This window comes from Centropristis striata, chromosome 15 (genome assembly GCF_030273125.1).
Source record: "Centropristis striata isolate RG_2023a ecotype Rhode Island chromosome 15, C.striata_1.0, whole genome shotgun sequence".
Taxonomy (NCBI): domain Eukaryota; kingdom Metazoa; phylum Chordata; class Actinopteri; order Perciformes; family Serranidae; genus Centropristis; species Centropristis striata.
The window spans coordinates 10,113,660-10,124,830 of NC_081531.1; the positions used below are offsets into that span (position 1 = coordinate 10,113,660).

Here is an 11,171-nt window from a genome sequence, read left to right on the forward strand (position 1 = left end):
CACAGCAGGAAGGCAGGATCATTTAATCATTCATTCATTCATTCATTATCCTTAACCGCTTATCTGCACTCGGGTACGGGGGGCTGGAGCCGATCCCAGTTGACATTGGGCAAGAGGACAGATCGGCAGACTATCGCAGGAGACACATAGAGACAGATAATCACACTCTCATTCACACCTATGGGCAATTTAGAGTCACCAATTAAACCTAAGTGCATTTTTTTGGACTGTGGGAGGAAGCTGGAGTACCTGGTGAGAACCTATGGTGAGAACCCATGTTGACGCGGGGAGAACATGCAAACTCTACACAGAAGAGCCGCAGGCCGGAGTCGAACCATGCTTGCTGTGCTAACCACTACACAACCGTGTAGCCCACTGCAGGATCAGCACCTTGGTAATCAGTATTACTCCATGAAAGATGTCAGAGGAGGCAGCAGGTTTTGGCCTTTGTGCAGAGAGGATGTGCATCCTGTTCAGGTGGAGGTGGAAACAGCATGTGCACAAGCCTTTGGATTAAATGTTTAATACATTTTTTTTATGTATGACACTTCATGCAGCCTTGGAAAGTCCTACTATTTTACAACATTATGTCAGTGAGATGAACAAATATCTACAATATATTCCTCATCACTGCTCATCTCAGTGAAATATTTCCTCAAAGACTAAATTTAAAATCAAGCTGACATGGGAGTCTCAATCAGTCAGGAAGGCAGTGCCCACATTTGACAGTTACATTCAAGGAACTGAAACTGAATACTGTCTTTAGGTTTGAATGCCTCGATGCTCGGGTCAGTCAGGCTGAGCAACCAGTCTCTGTTGTGGCGTGGGGGCTCAGAGGACTCATCTCTGTGCTGTGATATGTCCGACGCTGACTCGCCTCCCTGAAAATGCCTCTCCAGCTCCTCCCTGTGGATAAAGGAAGAAATGTAACTCAACATGGATTTCTGTCCTTTCACAAAGAAATGCTTAAAAAGCATAAAAAGTCATGACCCTGGGTTCATGTTTTTGCACCTCTGTGTGGTCTGTTTGGCGGGGTGTCTGAGGCAGGTTGTCGGGCATGATCCCAGAACCCAGGATCCTCATTGATTTTGCCCAGGTTGATGTTCCATTTGTTCCAGTTGACTTCCTCCACTCTGAGACGACAAGAGGACACATGCTCAAATTACTGTCTGCCGTGTGATGCATCAATCAGCTGTCAGAAGAGGCAAATTAGTGAAGAACAAAGTGTACTGGGCATCAATCGATGCTGCTCACACAGCTGCATCTTCTGTTCAACCTACACCTCTGTTTCTGCTTTATTATAACAACTTTACTATTACAAGCTTCATTTTTATTCGCTGCTCAAGGGATCAGCCTGTCTTTGTGACATCTGAAAGAGATTTTTTATGATTATAGCAAACCCTGTCTCACAACCAAGTCCAAAAACTGACCATACCTGCCCAAAAAATGTAGGTCGGATAAAAACTTCAATAATAACCCTCTCCAAGTCCTGTATGAAATTGTACTTAATTCCAATACTTGAGTAAATATACACCACTGACAATATGGGACCACTGTATATGAATAATACAGCAAGTCATAAAATATAACTCAGCTTGTCACTAATTACTACTTGGAACTTATTCACCCATTAAAAACAAAGCAAATACTCTTTTCTTCAGGTTTGGACTAAGGAGCCCTGTGGCCCTTGTGTGTCATCGACTACACATGACACATTACATATGCTGGATTTACTATATTTTGATGTTTCTGGAATAATTACAGTCGCTTTAATGTCTAGGTTGCATTTTACTACTGTGTATGTTTAACTAAACTAATGTATATTCTGTCGGGCAATTTAATTTACAGCATGGCAATGTATTCTCTAAGACCATCTCTGTCCTGTGAGAACCACATATTAGGGATGGGTACCTTTCACATTTGAATCGATACGGTACCGATACCCGGTACCTGGGAATCGGTACCGGTACTCAACGGTACCAATTTTCGGTACTTTTGCGTAACATATTTATTTCTCAAAATATAAACTTTAAAAAATATATCAAAACAATATAAAATCCAGGATGAGCAGTGCTTTATTGTTGAGCGAACGTGCATTTTGTAACATGAAGGTTGCAGTGCTATCAAAGAATGCAGAGGAGCGCTCTCAGGTGGCAAAGCACGGAGGAGAAAGAAAAAAAAGGTTGCAAGTGCACGTGTGATTTGTTGTGATGACGTTGTAGCCGTGCGGCGTATCACCGGTCAGACAGTATTGTGGGCATGGCATGATGGAATAAACAAAGTTGAGTCGGGCTGCTCTGGGCACATATCGAGGATGACGCAGGAGTCCCCCAGGTAGAGACATTGGAGAGATAGTAGCTGGCGGCTAGAAGACCTAGAGCCGGCTGTTGGTCTCTGCTCCGTGGTGGAAGAGGGCAGCAGCTAGCGGCCGCGGTGAGCAGACAGGACCAGACGAGGAGGTAAATAAATTTTAAAAAATAGTGCGATCGTCAGCACGCTTGTTAATCAAAGACGTCAAATGAAAACAGGTTGAAATCAATGATCAGTTTAAAGTTAACGCCATTTAGGTACCGAAACATGGTACTGTTTGATTTTACATGAATCGGTACTCGGTAGTATCGACGGAATTCGGTCGGTACCTATAAAAGTACCGAATTCGGTACCCATCCCTACCACATATATGTAAAAAGTAAGCTTTTCATGTTGTCAGAAGAACAGCCCTGTTGTCAGCTTTGTGAAGATGCAATTTCCAACTGAATGTATTTCACTTAAATAGCAGAAGAATGCTGAACTAAGGCTGACACTAATGCATTTTCACACATGTCAGTAACTGATTGTATTGTTACTGAACTGAAAGAATCTAACCTGAAACACCGGCGTCGGTCATCTCCAAGAGCAGTGCCGAGGTTCTTCTCAACCCCACAGCGGAACCTCTTCCTCAGACAGCAGGACAGTCTTTTCTCCATTTCCAGGATGGTGGTCGCCCTCTGAAAACAGTCACAGTGTATCATCAAAGCCCCTTAAACAGACACTCACCTCAAACAGACCTCAAAAGCTCTCCTTGACATCTTTACCTGTAGCTTCCAGATGCTGGTGCTCTCCTCAGTGATCCTCTCCACAGTTCTGTTCATGAGGGCGATGAGCATGTTGAGCAGCAGGATGTAGGTGAGGATGATGTAGGCAATGAGCAGCACATAGAAGACCTCTTTGTACTCGTAGTCCTCAGTGAACTCCATGTCGCCCATGCCGATGGTGAACTTGAAGAGCTGCATAATGGTGTGGGAGATGCTTTTGAGGGAGATACTTGTGCAGCCATCGGAAGGGACAAAGAATCTACCCTTTCCAGGTTCAGGGGTAGGGGGTACAGTAGGCTCATTGAGCAATGTGACCACCGCTGTGACAGGAGACAGGAAGCACATTACATACAGTACATCCTCCATTCATGGCATATTGATGATAGCAATGTTATAGCAAGTTTATACATCTAAATGCCTTGTTTAGGAAAGTAACAAATCTTAAAGTGTGGTCGTCATACTTTTCATTGAATCCACAAGCTCAGCTTTCCAGTCATACCCATTTTATGCAAGTTTAGGGACCTCAGTATGCAGAAATATGCAAATACACCATTTTACAATTGGAGAAAAATAACACATTATACTGCATGCAAAAAACTGCATGATTTCTGCCCCAAACTGCATGGGGTTAGCATTAAGTGGGTATGTCTGTAAACGGGAGACTCATGGGTAAACATACAGTCAATGTTCATTTAGATATTTTCCCTCAACAAAATTAAGCCTAACTTTGCACCTGGCTCTTCACTGTAGCATTAAAACAATTACACCGTCTTATGGACAATCATGGGTCTCCATCTTGATAATATTACCCTGTGAGTTACATTTTCAAGTTGCAAAGCATTTTGGGAGAGTGGCAGATGGAGATACCTGCTGCAAATCCAACGAGGAAGACGATGTAGACGAAAAGAAAGCGCAGGATGTCACTGAGGATCATCTACGAAGAAGAGAAGAGTTAAATGGCTTCAGGGATCAGAATGTTGTTCACTGTGGTGCAGAGTTACCTGTGTGGTCTATACCTTCTGTATCATGACGCTGTAGATGCCCATGTGTTTGTCGCCTCTGGAGAAGTAGAGCATGTTCACCCAGCTGAGAGCAAGACACAGCACCAGGAAGCCGAGGTACTCGGGCCTCTTGATCACATACAGTCCAGCTGAGACCAGGAAGAGGAGGCCCTGCACAAAACTATTAACAGCAGAGAAGCCACTGTGATCCTGCACAGCTCTGAATATAACAACAAATGTGTACTGAAAACATGAGGATCAACACATCTTCATACTTAAACATAACTGGTGCAGTTGAAAGCATGTTGTTTACATTGTGAAATGGTCATGGTTTCATTAAGTTTAGGCCATAAAACTACTTCCATAAGGTTAGGGTAAAAATACATGGTTAGGTGTGATATATATGCCATCCATAATAATTACTAAGGCCACTAGACTCCGCTACTAACAACACACACGGGTCTTTTGGGGGAGGACAGTCTTGAATACTCACAATGTGTTTTGGTGAAAAACACTAAATGCAACATAACTGCACAGTGTAATTCAATTTTGACCACATCTGGGAGACGAGCAGCACTACTTACAAAAGAATCTCATAATATCCATCGATCAGCAGCATCTCCAACTTTGGTCGTTTCCTCTTCATGTCTAGGATCTAGGGATTTAGATAAGGGTTTTGATGATTCAGATTGGAATATGAACACAAACCACTGGATTTTATTTAAATCACATCATCACTTACATACCCCTATGACAAAGAAGTAGCAGTTTGCCAGGGCTATCACTACCTGGCCTGAAAAATACAGGAATCCAGTTTTTGTGCGTTGGATGGAAGGTGGCGGCTGTGGAACAGAGAAGAAACAAAAGAAACATCAGCTCAGGTCCGTCTGTGATGATACACAGATCAGTCACACAGTTTGTAGCAGCCAGCTCACCTCTCCCAATTTCCTATTGTAGGCTACAATAGTGAAGATGATTAAGTACAGGAAGTAGGCCAGGAAGTTGAGAAAAAACATTCGACCCGCAAACTTCTTCCACTTCTCCTCCAGCAGATGGCTCAGAGGCTCCGTCTGGAGCATCTCGTGGCGATTCTGAGAGGAGACAGATGATTACAGAGTACAAAATAACCACAGCAGCTCCTCTGACTGGACTCATAATGCGGGGACTCACAGGGATGTCGCTGCCGTAGACCAGTATCTCCATGACGGAGTTTTCCTCGTACGAGTCCACAGAGGCCAAGTCGTACAGAGAGCTATGGACTGGTCCGTAAACCCACTCTGTGAATTTACGGGATAAATGTTTGGTGGGACTCTCGTGGAATTCCCTTTTCAGGATGTGTGAGAAAAGCTGCGGACAAATGAAAGGAAAGTCAGAGCAAGATAATGTCTCACAATGTTTAATTGCATTCATCCAAGACTGAAAATGTTGACCAATTTTAGCCCCAGGCACCAATATATTTCTATTGCGCTGTGTCTGTAGTGACTCTGCAGTAGTGTTTACCATCATCTTGCCAGTCTTGGCGGCCATTTTTAGAGGCGTCAACCCCTTGTTGTTTTCGATGTCCTCTAGCTTCAGCTTGGGGTGCAGACGGGCGGTGATCTTGAGGATGCGGTCATACATGTTGGTGATGAACTCTGTGTTGTCCTTAGAGTTGTCAGCCACCACCACCAGAGCGTGCAGCACTGTGTTACCATGGGAGTCCGTCATCTTAGCATCAGCGCGTTGGTACTCGTTCTCCATGAGGAAGTCCACCAGGTCGGGCTGGTTGGTGCAGGCGGCCAGACTCAGAGGCAGCTCACCTGAGGACAACACAGACAGAGTTCATGAATGTGTGACTTGTGTCTGCATTCATCAATGTACAAGGAAGACCATTCAAGGCAGAGCTTTGAGAGCGATGCCAGATTGTGCTTACTGTTGCTTTACTTGGGAGTTTCACAGCAGGAGAGTATTTTTACATTCACCTGATGTAGAGAAAAAGCATGATATGTGACAACTAGTCACAGTTCTCATCTGGCAACCTGTCCAGGGTGTACCCCTGTACGACATCTTGACTTTTTGGAGCCAGAATTGAGCATTCGCAAAAGCTCCCCCCCTTAGTTACTGTTGCTATGTCTGACAAGCTTCCAGGGCCGTCAGCAGCCATGGAGCGGAGTGTTTTTGGAGGTAGGCTGCCCATTCACAAAATGTTACATTATGAAAGTGACTGAGCCATGAAAACGATGGTGCTAGGCTAATTCACCAGCGATATCGTTCTTTTGCAGACTCTGGTAAACCCAAGGCTAACATACATGGTTAAAACGACGGTTTGAAGATAAGAAGTTAGATAGGTTCACACCACTTCATTAAATGGAAACACAACATGATCACTTATATCAGAAGTTAATGTGAAATTTTGATAGAATGTTAGCCAATACTAGGCCGATGTGCAATACGGTGACGCTAGCTATTAGCACTGTACAGCCTTGTATTATGTTAAGCTTCTAGCAACATTGCTAGCTAGCTTAGCGTGCTAATTCTACAGACGGTGTCATTAACATAAGTTTGTTGGACGAGTAATGTAGTAGTAGTGCTAACAATACTAGCTGAACAGGAACCATAACTGTTAAATCCGGTTTGGGTTATCTCATCTAACAGCTAGACAAAGACTTATGTTTTCTAGCTAGCAGCTTAACTTGTAGCAGAAATTTGTGTGTCTGTTGATCTTGTTGGGAGTGATTGAATGATTGAAGCATTGATTGAATGACGAGCATTCGGGAAGGAGTTTTGCAAACGGTCAATTGGTAAGGTGCCTCTGTTATTCAAAGTGAACTGCGAACTCCTTAGAGTGTCTTCTAGTGAAACTGAATGCCTAACAAGGCATTTAAAGTCACTTTTAGTTCCAAGACAAAATCATAATACCCTACCCTACCCTAAGCATACCCTGTTTTATCATATATTTTACTAGAAATGGGAACCTAATTCAAATGAACGTCATGCAAGACTTGAAACTAGCAATTGACATCATGACCTTATAAGGAAAATGTTTACTAAGGCAAAAATTCAAATGTAAGGTAATTTAGAAGTCAGGTAGTGTTTTTCATTGACTATACACAAATCTTTTTGCAACCAGTATCACCCCCTGCAGGTCTTTAGAAAGAATGCAGGTTTATTTTTTATGCAGGTTTTTGCTTGTGTCATGACTTTAAATGTTGACGTTAAATGTCATAATTTAAAAAGAAAATAATTCAATTGATTTTCATAAAATAAGCAACTCAGAAAGAATGTTTTGTATTCCCTTGAATTACTCATTGTCACAAAAAAGTTTAGCAACTGAGCTACTGTGGATATTAAGACGGTAAAGAAAAGTGGTTAATGTGTGTCTCATCTTGTTAAAAAATTATCTTTGTGTGATCATCTGCGCCAGCATGGACTCACCAAAGTAGAAGTTGGGGCCATCGTGTGGCTGGAAGAATGTCCCGCAGGCTGCGGCATGGACATCTGCTCCTTTACTGACCAGCAGCTTCACATAGGGAATACTTCTCCTCTCAACGGCTATATGCAGAGCTGTCTGGCCTGTCACACACCAATACAGGTCAAAGAAATCAGAGAATGTTGCAAAAGTTTATCCTGACAGCATTTGTGCTTCATACACAGTATACCTTTGTAGTAGCTGTTGGTGTAGGCTGCATTCACAAACTCTTTAATATCGCCCATCTTCTCTGAAATGTCGATCAATAATTCCACCGTCTCGTTCTTTCCATCCTTGATGTGCAGCAGAGCCTTCATCAGGGGAGTTTTTCCATAGGACTGATCTGTAAGCACACATTCAGGGAGATAGCCCTCAGGACTAAAGCTTACTGTTGGGTGCAGCTCTTGCATTTTGGGTCTCACACTCACACAGAGAGTCGGAGAGTTTCTTCATGTTCTGGTGCAGGTACTGATGCAGGCCATCCAGCCTTCTGACATCCCTGCTGGCCACCGCTTCAAACAACATCTCAATGTTAAAAGTCTTGCTGTGTCTCTTCTCGCTCTGCTCCCCTCGCATCTCTCTATCAACAAAACATTTTACAGACAACACAGTTACAACAGATTCTTTCGGGTCAAAAGGTGAAGCAGCTTCACACTCCACACTAATCAAGACTGTGGGGCTTCAGAATACGCAGCACCCGTGGTATAATGGGTGCAGAGATCATTTTATCTTAACATGGTCTGGCTCACTTGTCAAAATTGAGATTGAATCTGATTTGCGGCTTGGTCTTCTCCATGTCCTCCTCATAATCAGTGTCCATGGGAGCCTTGGGCGATTCCTGGCTCATATTTGCTGTTTTCTGCCGCGCTTTCTCCTCCTCCGTCCTGTCGTCTGCCTCCAGAGAGAAGCCAAACATCTCTGACTTGTCCATCTTCACCTCCTGTTCCAGTGGTCTGCAGAGACATAAAGCACATCATCAACCAACACATCCAGTTATTGTGACAGCTAGAGGTGTAGAAAGGTAGCAGTCAGCTTCAACTAATTATCTACTACAGATTTCCATTGAAAGGGGACACATTATTATTATTTTTCATTATTTTAAGGCATCTACTTATATTTTGGTTTCTACCAGAAAATGTTTACCTGATTTAATGTTTTAATAAAATATATTTTTCTCATATTTTCTTTCTCAATATACCTTTATTCATCCCCAAACCTCCAACTGCAAACAAGATTATGAAGCTCTCTATTTTTTTTTTCATATATATTCATAAAACATTTCTCAAGCCAATAAAAGTTATTTAAAAATCAGTGATGTCATTACAATGTAAAGTCTGTAGGCTGAGCAGGAACTCGCGCTCATGCAAAAATAAACAGAGAAGAAAGCTAAATAAAAAACATTGGGGTTTGTTTGGTGTCACCATGTTTTGGTCCAGCAATCCAGCTCTTATAATACAACTATGTTTCTACCTTTGTATATTACAAATGTGATGTTACAACCTTTCAGAAGTCCTGTGGGCTCATTTAATTAAAGACACAGTTTCAGAATACAGATTCTTTGCATTTCTCCTTTAGTGTTTTGATACCTTTACTGTATTTATACATCTCAGACCTGCTTTTAACAAAAAAAAAAAACATAGAACATTTTTTACAATACAGTCAAAAAATACAATCACATCATTTAAAGTGTGTGAAACTTTACTTTCTCTTGACCAGTGATTTCCAACTTTGGGAGGAAGATTAACAATGCAAGTTTGATCATTTAAAAAAAAAGACATTTCCACTTATCCCTAATCTCCTCCAGTCTCTAAAGTTATGTAAAAATAATAATAATAATAATAATAATAATAATAATAATTCTTGCTGCTTAACTGTGTCAATGGGTCACATGTACACTTTGTTTTAGTTAGACTCAAACCAGAAACTGGTTTAGAGCCGCTGCTGTAAACAACGCAGGACAAAGTGTTTAGTGTCATGTGTTACTATGTGTTTGAAATATGTTTACCACAGGGAATCACCTCACAGACATATTTTCAGACATGTGATTTTTCACCCTCAATGACTAACAAAGGAGTGTATTTACTAAGAAGATTTCCATGACAGCAGTGCCTACAGCGCTTCATCTGGTAGACACTTCACTGCAGAATAAACAAACCTCATACAGTACGGTTCATTACGGAACTGAATCCGTGTGAGTGAATGAAAATAGAATATTCCTGCAAAGTTCAGATGATCACAATAAAATGACAGATTATTATCTTTTTATTTTTTATCTCAAGACGTTAAGGATAATGGGAACCTAAACTTTGGTGGCTTCTTCTTCCCCTTTTCTGTCACAATTTGGGGAATTAGTGACTCAGAGACTGTAGGACTTCATGCTCAACACAAGAGGAATACGTAGCGCAGCAACAGAGGATGGAAAAACAGAGAAGTATGTACTGCATATCTTATTTTTAGAAAGGTGATTTCCTGATGATACGCAAATGTATTTTTATTTGTATTGAATTGTGTGTGCAGAAGCACCTTCTTCCACACAGTGCTACAGACGTATGATTATTAATAAACATTAACAGATGCAATGGTGTATGTGGTAAAAATGGTACAATTGTACTCGTACCTTTGCATTCTTTCTCACATCCTCATTAGATGTCATAAAACAACCACAAAACCAAGCAGTGCAGTGAATGTCTGCATGGCTCTATGTTCAAATGTTACAAAATATGTGATAAATCACAAAAGCCTGTTATCAGAAAGTACAAAAACAATATACCCAAACAGAGGATTTCACTGACAAACATCTGCAGTATTGTTCAGGACCAGACTCAGTCTAATCATATAAAAACTGGCAAATACAGATCACTTGACTCACCAGTAGTAAATCTTCCTGCTCCTAACTGTCTTCCTGTTTAAAAATCAGATCTTCAAGTCAAAAACCAAACAAAAGTACATAGTGGATTGTCTTGTATGTCCTATTGTTCAGTGTCCTAAGATGCTCAGTCAATGTAACGGCGGCAAGAGATAGCAGGGAGAAGCTGGGGGGAGATAAGATGTCACACCCTAGAGAATATCAGAGCACATTACTGGACCATGAGTGCTTAAGAGGATGCTGTATTGACCATCTGTATTCGTGCAGAGACAGCAAAAAAATACCACAAAGAAACCCAGAGTACAAATGTATTACCGGACATGAACAGAGATGAGTTTCATGATCAGCTCATCAGAGAAGTTCAGCTATGTCTTACAGCATTTAGACATTTCAAATAGAATTTGAAGGTAATCTACTAGAGCTGGAAAGAAATTCACATCAAGGAAAGAGCAGTAAAAGAATAAGATCTTGTGTCTCAAAACAACAGATAAATTAATAACTTACCCTTCTGAAACAAGTTTCTTATGTCAGTTTCCTTATTTTAGTCCTTGACATTGGCGATGTGCTTCCTGTGTCTTATTTGTCTCTTCGTAGTTTCACATGCATGGGTGTGTGTGTGTGTGTTATCGGTGCTGCTGTGGTCCTGTGACTGAGTGTGTGGTTGCAGAGCTTCTGCCTACCAGTGTGAGCTGTTGATCTGCGCTCATAAGATCATCTGACGCTTCATTTTCTTAAGATTACTTCCTCTTTTTCACAGTTAAACAGGGCACACAGGCCTCCTC

General features: G+C 41.6%; 1 protein-coding gene across 1 annotated transcript; it reads right to left on the reverse strand.

The window, feature by feature from the left end:
- Positions 1–432: 432 nt before the first annotated feature.
- LOC131986343 (transient receptor potential cation channel subfamily V member 1-like) lies at positions 433–11,002 on the reverse strand. Its single transcript, XM_059351240.1, has 16 exons — positions 10,894–11,002; positions 8,273–8,476; positions 7,952–8,103; positions 7,714–7,866; positions 7,490–7,627; positions 5,576–5,874; positions 5,246–5,422; positions 5,011–5,166; positions 4,822–4,917; positions 4,660–4,730; positions 4,091–4,256; positions 3,942–4,008; positions 3,075–3,394; positions 2,866–2,987; positions 1,012–1,133; positions 433–906 (listed from the first exon to the last, which is right to left on the reverse strand). The coding sequence occupies exons 2-16, from the start codon at positions 8,452–8,454 to the stop codon at positions 794–796; spliced, it is 2,334 nt and encodes a 777-aa protein (XP_059207223.1). The 5' UTR covers positions 8,455–8,476; positions 10,894–11,002; the 3' UTR covers positions 433–793.
- Positions 11,003–11,171: the final 169 nt, after the last annotated feature.